Below are 14,531 nucleotides of genomic sequence, written 5' to 3' on the forward strand. Positions count from 1 at the left end.
ATATATATATATAAACGATAATATAATATATTTTATTATGTATACACAGAAGGTGTACCCGTTGCTGCACTCATCTCACGCCGTCACCGTTTACTAAATCAATTTTTATGTATTACCTATACGTATACAAATTTTTATGCCAGTTATCTTTTCTTTTTTTTTAATTATTCCTGTTATTTCTGATTGCTGTAAAATTAATTTATAATCAATAATGTTTGCTATGTGCGGCATGTGTGTGCATTGCTGTTGATCAGAACTCGAAGGATTACTGTAATTTGCCGGAGCTACGAGAGGAGTTTGCATCGTTAAGGATAAATTTAAATGACTTGGAGTGGTGCCAAGAAAAGAAACGAAAAAAAAATTTTTAAAATATACGAAACGCGAATTTTATTATACTGCATCAGATTCCGCGCCACGCACGTGTTTAAATTTATGCAATCTGTCCGTCGATATTTCTGTTCATTTTATTACCTATTTTGTTTTCGAATATAAATTGCGGATATACCATTATAAAACTAATCTTATTACAATAATAATGGTGATTTTATTTTTTACAGACACGAAAAACAGTGCAGGCCTGGTGGGATGCATTGAAGAAGTATCACACAACGCCATCGCCATTTATTGGAACCCTCTGGAGAGTCCAGCAAAAGTAAGTTTCATGATATTGTTTTTGATACAAACACGCGTACGAGACGCATACACAAGTATATCGTACATATATAGGAGACAATAATTAAAGAGTAACGAGAACAATTTTATCTGTTTTTTAACCTGTCGTCCGAATTCCTAACCGTCTACGCATTTAATGACCGGTATTTTTTTTCTTCTAAGGAAATCGCGCCGCGTATTTATCTTTTAATAATGGTAATTAATATCTACATCACGTAGTAGCCGCGGAGAAGTGAAACGAAAAGAGATTATTTTATATTATATATATAATATATATTGCTGAACTCCCGGCTTGTGCTAGTCTCAATATCTACGAGAGAAAAAAAAAACAAATCGCCCGAGGGCCGTTTGTGTGTGTGCTAAACGAGGTTAAAAAACCCATTCGGAGATGCCACACGGCGAGCGATTTTGAAATCGAAATTTACACACAATAATCCGGATTACCCGCGGCTTCCAAGTCCAATCAAATATAATCACACGGTGTATTATAAATTATAATATATGCATAAGTTTTTTTTTTATTTAATAAATAATATTTTTTTCTTTCTATTTCAGATCAACGTCGCCGTGCAATGTCTGAGTACGGATTTCAGCAGCCAAAAAGGCGTAAAGGTGAGTTTTTATATATTTTATTACTCAACGCACGCGAGAGCGTTATTCCCCCTTTTTGAAACGATAATAAAATTAAACAAAAAAATAAACTATTAAAAACGAACTCACGCTGTTTTCGTCTCTCTACGGGGGCGGCGGGGAACATCTTAATTGGTGTCTCAGAGGTTTCTTTTTATGCTCGGTCCATTGGACCCCTTGGCCCGAACCATATACACGGGTTAAAAAAATGCGATTATTAGATATATTTTATATTGTCATATTCTTCAAACCGTACCTGTTTAAATAGATATCGCGTATAACCAAGGCCAACTGTAATCTTAAGAATAATAATTAGCGTTCCAGTAAACCGAACACGGTTTTAAATAATAAAAAAATTTAAATAATAAATAATAAATTTATGGTATGAACTATGATTTAGATACGAACACAAAATCGCATAATATGCAAGTACAAAACTCGATTGGTTATCTTCTTGAATAATAAATTAACAGTTACATAAAATGCCATTATTATTTAATTATACCTTGGACAAGTTAATAAGAAGAGCAAAACAAAACATACAGATGAAATTAATTTGTGCTGCGCATAATATGTACACGCGATATTATTTGTATATATTTATAAATAAAATATAATAATTAATATAAATTAATATAGTAATTATTATTTTTTCTCGAATAAACGCTCTGCTCACTATATTTGCTTATGCATCTATCTCGATTTAATTGTTGCACAGTCACTATACTACCTTGGGCTAATTGAAATGGTATGCGGTATATATATCGCGAAACAACTATACATTACTATTAAACGGAATTCTTATAAAAGTAGGTAGATACGTGTGCAATGCTCGAGTATAATATAATGGTGACTGACATGAATTTTTGCAATTAATTAAATTATTATCGGCCCCCAATAAAATATCATATTTATATTTATACCTACGATTTCGAATTTATTTCCAGGGTTTGCCGCTGCACCTGCAAATCGACACCTACGAAGAACCGAGAGACGGACCTGTGTACCACAGGGGATATTGTCAAATCAAAGTTTTCTGTGATAAGGTAAGATTAATTAAATATTTTATATTTTATATTTTTTTCTTAAAACGTTTATTCTCTATTTATGGTCTTACGGGGCTGGTCGTTTTAATGTCGGTTAATCTTATGGAAGAAATATAAAAAAAAATTACGTAGGTATGTATAATTTTTGCACCGCCATTTCAAATAATATAATATATTAGGATATATATACGACTCGTACTATACGTACGCCGCCACATGCTTTATGATCCAACACGTTGGCAATTATACAACACGTATATATGTATACGTTTATGTTTACAAATACAAGCCGCGTATAATAATATAATATAAAATAATATTGTTGTGTGTGTGTGTAATGTGCTCGTACATAGTGTGTATGGCATCACACGTAGAAAACTATGCGCCTTGTCTATTAAAACAGCGCTGAAGAGGTCATTTATTTTTTCGGCCCCCAAAAACTCTTCGCCGGTATCTTACCGGTAGATCAGACATGGACGACGACGCAGCTTGAAGGTATATATGTGTCTTTTTATACACGTATAATATATTTCTTAATTTTTTTTCCTAGTCGTATACATGTACAAATGGTCAGAGGCTTCTAATTTACTGCACGCATCTCTTCTACGTGTGTATAAATATATATGAACACCGTAGTCGGACCACCGAAATTAACAACCTCTGTGTAACGTGTTCTTGTTTTCTAATATTTTGTTTGGAAAAAAAAACATACCATGTTCTTTCAATCTCGTCGGGATACCTATATAGGCAAACACTGCTCGAACTCGTACGAGGAGTGCCTAGCTGGCTGATAACACCGCCGCTCGCTCGGTCGTGTCGTGTCTTGATTCCTTGTGAGTGGTGACCCCCGCAGACAAAGGATGTATTTAAAACGCTATATATATATATATACATTTATTCGATTCCCGCGGGGTATTAATGTTCGTATATAATGGTAAATAATAATAATAATAATAAAAAAAATCTTAGAAATAAAAGACTGTGTTTCGAGAGATTTCAAAATCAGATTTGATACAGTACCTTTAGACATCAAGTGTGTACGGTGTTTTTGTTTTTGAAGTTCAACGCGGTCACTGGAGAAGAGAAATAATCGCCGTCTACCCCATTGTACAGTTTGCGCACGCGTATCCAAAGTATATTATAATATGGGTATAAATAAGATACCAATATTACGAGCGATTAAATATATATATATATATATTCGCAAATGCTCGACCGTTATCCCTATCCGGAAACCATTGAAATCGCAGAACTACCGCTGCAGCGTCTCTGTTGTATGATATCAGCTAATAGATAACAACATTATAAACTTATAAATTATAATATTTTAATATTGTTGTTTGTGTGAGTGAGTTCGAATAACCTGTCGAAAATCATCTTTGAATTAAACCGATATTGCGTTTTCTGATTTTACGTCTGCTTATTATAATATATTTTACTCGTATAGATTAGAGATATAATGTTTTATTTTCATCGGCCGCCTAATGAATTTTTCGACATTTCGTAAGCGCCCATAAGTTTTTTTTTTATCGACCAACGCATTAGAATAAAATAATAAACAAAACTCAAACGGACACATTATTCATCGAGATAGCATAATAGTTATAAATAATAGGTTTCTCTGGGGTGCATTAGCTCCAATAAAAGTCATTAAAATTTAGTTGTAAAGCCATAAAACTAACAGCGGACGCATGTCGAAAGTGTCGGCATCGGCGTCATATGAATCTCGGTTTGATATTTTATGTATTTATAATATTATTATATAATATACTCGTGTATATTATTAAATACCGGTAGATATCGTCGATGTGCGTGCTTGCATGTGCCTAATGCGTGTCCGATTAGAATTCGGTTTCGGATTAATCTTATAAATCTTTCGGATCCTCCATATACCTATACTATATTATGCTTGCGTATAGATCACACTTGCGCAATTTTAAACTGTCGGTATTATTTTTTTCATCGGTCGAATGTTAAGATTATTCGTCACTTATCGAAACTCTGTTGTGTGCTCCATCATACGACGACGGACTTCATTAATAATATTATAAATTTTTAATAATTTAATATAATATTAATAGAGCCGATAGCAATGTCAGGGTCTCAAATATGCATCTACGCGGGCTGTTGTCACTTGCGGGGGTAGTGGGGCTATAGAAACATATAATATTAAATAATTTTACTATAATATAAACGTGCATGATGTTTCCGCGAGAATAGAAAGAACATAAAAAGTTGTTATTGGCCGCCGCATAACGTATATATATGCATACTTATTACAAAAGTGCATGTATGTATAATTTTTTTTTTAATTACTACATGAAAAAAATACTATACATACTCCTGTGTATAGACGTAACTAATAATAGGTATGTACCTATCATACATATATAATATTATAATGCAGTGAAAACATAAATAGCATGTTATTTATCGATGTCGAAAAAAATAAAAATAAAATAAAGTTCAATTTATAATTGTGAGCTGCAGTTAAGAGACTGTTATGCGCGGTAACGGCCGTATGACCTGAGCGACTAATAAATTTGAACGCATGACAGGGTATAATATTTTCAAATCGCCTTCGTATATATATGTATATAATATATACCTATATACGTATATAATAATATATAATATGTTCTCGCTGCTTCAGTCACCCGAGTACAAAGATACCTAAAACATGTATAATATACATATAGATATATATTATATAGTTTACACATGTGTGTGTGTATGTATACAGAGAAACAAATCATAAATTATGATATTCATGTTACGCCATCAGAGTTTTCCTCGTGCGACAGTTACCAGAGTACCTCCATGTGTAAAAAAAACTTTCCCGATTAATAAAATTATATTATACATCCGTTTGTTAGAAAAAAAACCGCATATAAATTGAATGGTAAAAAAAATTCGTTTAATTATGGTTTTATTGATTTACTGGCTTATGCCGGACGGCCGACAGTTTATGATATACTGACCGTGGAAAAAAAATAGTAGGTATATAATCGTTTAAATTACCCGGCGGTGTACATGGAACGTGTAATCTTTTTTATTTGAGGATTTATAACGCCTGGACCTGCTGAGGTTCCCAGAATATATAATAATAAATGCCATTATAACGCATTAATAATAATAAAAATCGTAGGTATATACATATATGGTGTGCGTGTACGATGTATAATATATATTATATTATGTGAAATTACCGGGTTCGCGACAAATTAATGACGGCACAAATTTCGGCAATTCCGAAATGTTACTATCTAATATTATAATTGGACGATCCAACGAATCGTATATCACGTTATACAATTTATTATGTGCGTTTTTTCTGCTTTCTTTTATTAACGACTGTTTGGTTTTAGGGAGCCGAAAGGAAGACCAGAGACGAAGAGCGGAGAGCGGCCAAACGGAAAATGACTGCCACGGGTCGCAAGAAGATCGACGAACTCTATCATCCGCCATGCGAGCGATCAGAATTCTATTCGATGAGCGACCTCAACAAACCACCAGTATTGTTCTCACCCGCCGAGGACATCGACAAGGTAAATATTTTAATTACGTTAATTTTATGTCCAGCACAAGACGAAAATGGCAAAATAGTTCATTTAGGTCGTAATAAAAGGCGCTACAAGTGCTACAACAGCATGTGCTACTCGCCATTATCATACAATATAAAACCATTTTAATACTTTAAAATATTATATTAATGACACGTGTCTGGACGTTTCAGCTGACGTCGATGGAACTTCAGGGATTCTATGGACATGACACGGACACGTCTAGTCTATCGAACGGCGAACCTGGTTCGCTGAAGCACTCGTCGCCTTTCCTGTTGCACTCTGGTGTGGCCAACAAGCCAGCTGGTACGACGACTACGCAGACACTCAAGTTCCACAATCACTTCCCGCCGGATACGCATAAGTGAGTGTAACGATGTGTATTACAATCAATACTTCCCAATTATCTTAATAGCATAATATAAAATATCAAACTGATAATTTCAAAAGTCTGTGTATAATACATATTGTGTATAGAAATTGACGGAACCGGTCAACTTAATAAACCAAAGTCCGTTCCTAGGCACATTGTTTTCGGGTCGATCAATGATAATGGGCAGATTTAATATTTTACGATATTTCAGTCCATTGCTAAGCTAAGCCGAGGCTTAGGACTTAATACGTATATTTGCATATTTATTCGGAAAATAAATAGGGCATATATGATTCGATACAAATTTGTTTCGTCAGAATAAAAATTTAAAATATGTAATGCTTATTTTCTTTTTTTTTCTTTATATAATATATACCTATAATTTATAATTTTTTTTAAAAATAATTTATAAGAAAAATCAAATTGTTGAATAAAATCAACAAACAAACTTTTATACATGTGGCGTGATGTTAAAATTATTCAGTACATATTTAATTAATTATTTTGATGCTTTTTAGCACATTAAGTTCCGAGCCTATTATTACTATTTCATAATATACATATGACTAAAATATTATTATCTATATAATCCATAAATATCTCCCTATTTACTACTGTGGTACCTGCCGCCGTTTTTATTTTAACTCTTATTCTACTATATATAATACTCCTACGAGTGTTTGGTTGCGTATTCATTCATATATAAGACATGTTTTTTACACATCAGCGTATCTTATTACAACAGCGAGAAGAAAGAAGTACTGGACCAGAGCGGACTGACCACGGACGGTACCGTGTTCTCGAGTCCGCCCAACAAGCGAACGAAGCTGCAAGTGCCGCCCATTAACGAGCGAGTAATGCTGTACGTGCGGCAGGACGCTGAGGACGTGTACACGCCTCTGCACGTCATACCGCCAACGACCCAGGGACTATTGAATGCTGTAAGCACAGACTTCATTTATTATTGAAGTACTTATTGACAAACAAGTATAAATTCTCTATTATTTTTTTTTTTTTTTTTAATGTATATTTATATACACGTACCTATATTATTATATAATCTTTTTAAATTTTAATTACATTTTTTAATCGAGAAAATATCCGTGCTGCTTTTGGATGATATTATTCTGTGCTCATCGCAATCGCCGCGCCTCTTTCCGTAGTTTTCCTGTTGCCTGCCCGACCCCTTTCCAATTGAATCCTCTCCAACGACTATGGACGACTATGTTGTACGCTTTTATTCCCTCTGCACCTGTTTTGGTGGAGTGTTCTCTCTTCCAACACAACTCATTGTGATACGTCGTTTTCTAACAAAAACATTTTCGCTTTCTTATATCACTTATTTTTCGATTTGTTCTATAGAATTAGTATATTATATCCATTTATCGTTGTACTAAACTATAATGTTATTTTCCAAAACATTCGCATCTTTTGTATAATACAACAATAATTATTTCCGCTCGATAAAAATAATTATTTCTACAATTTATTATAGCAGTAAATTTCATTGTTTTTTTTCGTGTAACACTGGACTCTATATGTATTCATTGCGCTCAACACACAACTCACCATCTCCCAACACGCAATCGCTAAGCACATTTATCGCTAAAAATTATAAGGATCCTATTTTTTTTTTATATTTTTATATTCGTGAAGCTTTATTAGGTTTATCCGTCTATCTATATAGTTTATATAATATATAATATAGTATTTATAATATATATTATACATATTATTTCCTACAAACCACATTTAATCACGCTTTTATTTATTTTTAATTAAAATATTTTCAAAAATTTATACATAATCAATTTATTAACCATCTAATTATTAATTTGTATTCACTATTTCACAAAACTATGGTGTGTATTGAAAGCTATGGGTCGGTAGCTTATCGCTCGGAGTAGTCAAATGTTTTCGTTAAAACCACCAGTTTTATAATAAACTTTAGAGCTTAGAAATACAAATTTTGTTCATGATCATTTTTGTGCATTATGTTTTGGTAAAAATCTCGCACCGGATTCTAAACACAATAACCATTACTTCTAGAGCATTAAAATAACCATAATGATAATATATTTTCATGATATGTCATATTGCTTGTTTTTTTAATGCAGCATGGCTTATTCTCGGATATTTTCACCTTCTCTCTGGTAAGTGGTACATCTTTTTATCTCTTAAGTATGTTTTTACCCGCTTTGCATGGCTACTAACATAGTTTTCCAGTGATCCTTTTTCGTCCAAACCATCACGATTATTTTTATATACTATACAAATTTAAACTTTCAAATCAAAATATAACTTAAATTATCAATTAAGGAAAAAAAAATACTAGAGATGTTTGTCCATTTTTACTTTTTACTTTTTTTAACTTAGGAGTATATACATACTCCATGTTAATTTTTATTTCCCATTATTTTTCCAGATTGAGGCTAAGTACAAAATTTCTGCTTCCAGCATTAGTAACATGTATCGAAAAAACAAAAAAGGGTAAGTGGAAATGTTTGATTTTTTTTTAAGTTCTATTTAAATGCTTTTCCAATTTTTAAAAATACTGGGTCAAAGTCGACGGACGTATATGCTTTCCTGAATATAAATATTATAATTTAACTATTAATAACAACAACGCTTTAGCAACTAATTTATTTCGAGTTCATAAAGCTCTTATAACCTACTTATACTATGTGAAAATAACCAAATATAAAAATAATATACTAAAAATTGGGTCTATGGAAGGACATCCGCAGAAAAGAACCAATTAAAAAAATAGGAGAAACTTTTTAAGGTCTTTTATATTCAGAATGTTTACAAACTTCCCCCATGTTAATTGACTAACCAATTAAGATAAATTTCTGCGAATACCTATTCATATTATATTCAACATAAATTTGCATTTAAATACAACATTAAACTCATAGGTGAAAATACCTTACCTATATTCTGTAAAAAAAATTAAACATATTAGTTTAAAAACTTAATCATACCTATTTCCTCATTTTAATAATTTTTTTTTTTTTTTTTACAGGATTACGGCCAAAATTGATAATGATATGCTCAAATATTATTGTAATGAAGATTCATTTCTATTGGAAGTCAGACATGCCGAAGAAAATGAGAACATGCTTGATATTATACTGATTGAATTTATGGACCATTAACAGCCAATCAAATTGTTTTTAAAATGAAAAATAAAACACTTAAAAATTCCTATCAATTTACCAAGCTATGCTCATTTTTTTACACTTAACATTATATTTTGTTTAAGAAATATGTGAATTTATTCAAGTTGATTACGATTATATTATATAGTTTTAAAATAGTTATTAGATCTAAATAAGATAGTGTACATAATTATAATATTATAGACTATGTTTATATTTAATTGCCATATGAACATTCATGACGTTATATTTATTGTACTTAAGTGATTGATTGATCACACTATTATGATGACAAAAGTTTTGAAATTTGCGCACACCTTATGCTCAGTCAATTTATTTTTAAGTTGTTTAATGAAACAGTATTTTAGAGATTTATTTAATTGGTCTTATTAATTAAGTTTATATATATAAATATATATATAGGTTAATAATTTTATATGTATACATATATTTTTTATTAAGTAATGATTACTATTTTGCAGACATCAAAAATTAATTTAATGTGATAAACAAGAATAGTTATGAACTAATTTAGCTATTAAATTATATTTATACATTTAAATTTGATCAATTGTGATTTACAAATTTTGACTGCAAAGTATTCAAAACAAACTCTTTTGCTCAATTTTCATTTGAGAAACAATTTAGTTTTAAATCATCATGACAATACATTTTATCAATATTGTTTAATCGTTTATATTTTTGCTCATAAAACGTTGTCAATGGTATATCTTTTTGTTTTGTTTTTTTTATTTATTTTTTTTTTTTTATCAAGGGACGAGGATACTATTATTATTATAAGTAAACGTAGATCAAAACATATTTTGCCATGTTACTTCGAAATTAATATTTTCAAAACGTTTTTTTGTACTTATCTTTTTTTTTGTAAATACATTTATTTTTAATTATTATAAAATAAAATATATTAATGTAGAGTTAATTAGTTTTATGTACTTAAAAGTATTATGTTTTGTTTTTTATTTATCTATTGTAATTATAAGTTCAAGTTAATTCGTGTTATATTTTAATTTTACCCAAATTTATATCAAATAATTATGTATTATGTTAAATGTAAATAATATAAAACGTAACGTAAAACATTCCAGTTAACTTTGAATTGTTGCTCTATTTATTAGTAAAACGATATATATTTCTTGCCATTTATGTTTAATTTTATTATTTTCAATCAATACAAAATGTATCTATCTTGAGATCTGTTAAGTAATCATGTAAAGTGGTCTAAACATCTGAAATTGCCAAAATTAGTATCATTTATAGTAACTTTGATCTCATGTTGCTGGTTGTTCAATATAAGACATTTTTTTTTTTTTTATCAAAATTAATTTTTAAAAGTATTAAAGTATTTAGTTAGTATTGAATTAAATTAAGGTTAGACCCAGCACGCATGATAATTTTTTGTGCAATTTTTATGCTACAAACATTTCCATTATTCAATAAAATTATTAACAAATGTAGCCAAGACAGTGTGCCATTTTTATTTATTTTTTATCCCGAATGATTATATGATTTTGAAAGATGCATATGTTGCCACTTATTAAACCGACACAATTTATTATTGTAATAATCATACTATTTATTATTTTTATTTTTATTTTTTTTGTCAATACTGCCAATACTGATTAGTAATTGAATAACATGTTTATTATTGTCTTAACCATATGATTGTCAGTAATATATATATATATACATATATATATATATTTATGATATCATAATATATTTGTATGTTCAAGCGTTTGTCGCCTTTTATGGTCAATAAAATGGCATTTTTGCAATACTTTTGAAATTATAATTTTAGTTTTGAATTTATGTCAAAATTATTTGTCGTTATGTTAAACATTGTATATGTTGATTGCAAAATTTTAGTTTAAAGTCCAATTATTTTATATATAATATATATATTTATATAATTCATTGGAATTATTTATTTATTTATTCCCATATTCATATTAATACAGTACTGTCAGTGGTAACTACAAAGGGTGCAATGAACCCCCAGATTACTGTTTATATTTATGCACTATAAAATAGAATCTTGTAAATATAATTTTTTTTGTCTTCTTGCCTCACTCCTCAAAAAAAAAAAAAAAAATACACCACTAACTCTACCACTTTTCAAAGTTAAGTAAATTTAAATGTAGTTTGAATTCAAACTATAATAGACTAATGTCGGGTTGCATGAAAAATGTATACATTTAATGGTTCGATAAAATGTAATAATCCATTCATGGGCCATTAAATAGTAAATCATATTTAAGGAGCTATTAGCTCATTATTGATTCAATAAATGTTTAGTCATCGTTCATACAACCCGTCATAAATCTACTTAACTTGTCCGATTTTTGTTGTGTAATTTTTGTCTATAGTTTACGAAACAACGCATGTCAATAATTTAAAGTGTTTGTCAAGTACAGTTATCATTTTGTTACTTGTGTAGTTGTGTATCTATATTGCTTACAATACGCCATTCAACACACGATTATATTTATAAAAAAAATTACATAATATATTACCATTGATTATAAATAGTAGTAGACTAGTAAATAGTACTATTTATAATCAATGATATAACGTATATGATACAATAAATAATAGGTACTAGTGGTAGGTACTACAAGATAATTTTTTGGGGCCTACCACGATTAAAGATATATACGATATCTTTAATCGTGGGGCCAACACTATTAGCCCATGAGGAAGAACTGGTCTTGTTTCACTCCCGTCTCGCCATGCACAGTGCATGATAGCGGTGTATTATTATTTTTATTTATTTATAATATGCATTATTTTAATTTAATAAAAAATCAATTCACCTGAAAATCATTCTTGGTTTATTATATTCTGTGTTGAAGTTCTGGTTATAGGGCGGTTTTAATATTTTAACTTTAATCAAAACACAACACTGTGGAAATTTCTATAACATGAATTACGTGTACGCATTATTAATTAATTAACCTGTGGGCTGTGATCTTTATAATAACGGCAGTAAAACTTTGTTATGACAGAATTTATAAGGAATCGCTAGGTACCAACTTATTTTTCCGCTACAAAAGAGTTTCTGGTCCATGGAAACTAAAATAGGCCGATTATAAACTCTCCCTCGCAGGTATACTTCAGTACTACTACCTAATTTAATTTTAAAAATGTCGTCGTGGGCTACAATAATAGTCAAAATAGAAATAAAATAGAAATCATAACATAAATCAATGTACCAATCAAAGGTAAAAATACTTTTAGCTGCTATGAGCTATAATATTATAGTCAAAATAAGACATAAAGTAAAAATAAATACAAAATATATTATAAATTAAAAACATTTAAATTTAATTTTAATGATAATAATATGAACATACAGATTTCAAAAAACTTAAGGGTACCAATCTATTTTTTTTTTAATTTTGGTATGACTGTTTTTATTTATTTTATTTTGTTTATTGCAACTTTGGGTTTTTATGTACACTTCAGTTTGAAAATCTGGTTTACTGATTCATAGTGTAGCAATAACATTAAAAACAACTCGGTAGAGTTTACATATTTCCAACAGGTAACCATAATGTTGGCCCAGAAGAATACACATTTCCTTCAGGTAAACATAATGGAGAGTTTACTATTTTTAAAAATCGGGATAGTTTACCACTGCCCCTGAAATATACGGGAAATAGGTTATACGAGACTGTTATTATTTTTTGCTATAAAGAAATTTCCATCTTACGAGGGATTCATTATAAGGAGGTTTTACTGTATTATATTACAAATAAAAGATAAATAATGAAAATAAAAAATATATATATTTTTTTTAATTAGTTGTCTGAAATATTAATATATTTTTCAAAGTTTTTCCTTACACAGTAACTCATAAGAGGCAATTTTTAATTGTTTTATATTGTTGCTACATAAAGATATGAAACGAATGTGTGCAGTTAATTAAACATTTGGAAGTATTGCAAAGACTGGTACCAAATTCAATTTTTTTATGATTTGAAGGTAACCCATAAAACTAATTTTTAAATAGACGTATTGGCAATTGAATAACAAATATAATATACTTGAATAACGAACAGAAAATTAAATATTATTTTATTATTTTTAAAAAATTACCCATTGCAGATTTACTGGTTGACTAGTCTATAATAGTAATTTTATATATTTGTTTAATATTGTTTCCCTAGACAGATGGTGCCACTGGTTTATTCGTAGGTATTTTATTTCAATACTCCGCGGACAAGAATTGCTCCATAATGCACTTACTTTTTAAATATTATATTATTAATAGTATAAGGAATTATAAATATATAATAAAATATATTTAGTGGGGGATAAAAGCTAAGTACTAATATACTGACAACTTACATAACGTCTCCGTTAAAAATATTATCTCTGACTCAATGGTATATTATTGAATTCAAATCCAAACATACATAAAAGTGACATAGGTACTCAATGAGACAATAACGAAATACAATTGGCATGCAAAACTAAACCTTAATCAGAGCGAGTTCCTCGGTTATTTTTCTTATTATTCCTGACCTTTGCTTTATGTTATTCATAGTCCTTATTCTTCAGTATTAAGGACATTCGATATAGGTATCAACTATTAAGGAGTTTAATATAGGCAATTTTCTATAAACTAGTGTGCAGGTCGTGTAAATGTTTACGTAATAATCATTATATTATGCCGTGTATCGTGTTCGTGTATGATGTATGAAGTTAACTCGAAGACGTCTTTCTTTATTATTTTTTTTAGTTCAATATTATAAACATTTTAAAATTATTAACGCTTGAATTTTTTTTTTGTCCATTTGAATACTCTAATAACGCACATGATATAATATATACAAAGCAATATGAAACTAAATAGTAAATAGATAAATAAACAAATTTATATTGTATAAACAAAATTATCGTATTGAAACAACCAACTTGAAGTTTTAACAATGATCAAATAATGAGTCATAAGCTGTATAGAGCACCTATCAACAATATATTATATCAATGACAGAATATTACCGGTTTGTGTGAGTAATATTAACAATCAAAGTCGAATTAGTATGATTGTCACAGCTTT

At 29.6% G+C, this 14,531-nt stretch overlaps 1 protein-coding gene across 7 annotated transcripts in view; it reads left to right on the forward strand.

Annotated features, from left to right (window-relative positions):
• The window catches only part of LOC132929543 (protein grainyhead-like), a 101,412-nt gene extending 90,032 nt beyond the window's left edge, over positions 1–11,380 (forward strand). For 2 of the 7 annotated variants that reach the window (XM_060994947.1, XM_060994953.1), the window contains 8 exons: positions 558–652; positions 1,228–1,284; positions 2,250–2,348; positions 5,717–5,896; positions 6,085–6,275; positions 7,012–7,225; positions 8,710–8,774; positions 9,310–11,380. In XM_060994947.1, coding sequence (XP_060850930.1) covers positions 558–652; positions 1,228–1,284; positions 2,250–2,348; positions 5,717–5,896; positions 6,085–6,275; positions 7,012–7,225; positions 8,710–8,774; positions 9,310–9,442 — 1,034 coding nt within the window. In that variant the 3' untranslated portion in view covers positions 9,443–11,380. Of the gene's footprint in view, positions 1–557; positions 653–1,227; positions 1,285–2,249; positions 2,349–5,716; positions 5,897–6,084; positions 6,276–7,011; positions 7,272–8,709; positions 8,775–9,309 lie in introns of those variants that run through there. The other 5 variants (XM_060994948.1, XM_060994950.1, XM_060994949.1 and 2 more) reach the window with 5 other exon arrangements.
• The last annotated feature ends 3,151 nt before the right edge of the window (positions 11,381–14,531 follow it).

The sequence above is a fragment of the Rhopalosiphum padi genome, chromosome 4 (assembly GCF_020882245.1).
Source record: "Rhopalosiphum padi isolate XX-2018 chromosome 4, ASM2088224v1, whole genome shotgun sequence".
Lineage (NCBI taxonomy): Eukaryota > Metazoa > Arthropoda > Insecta > Hemiptera > Aphididae > Rhopalosiphum > Rhopalosiphum padi.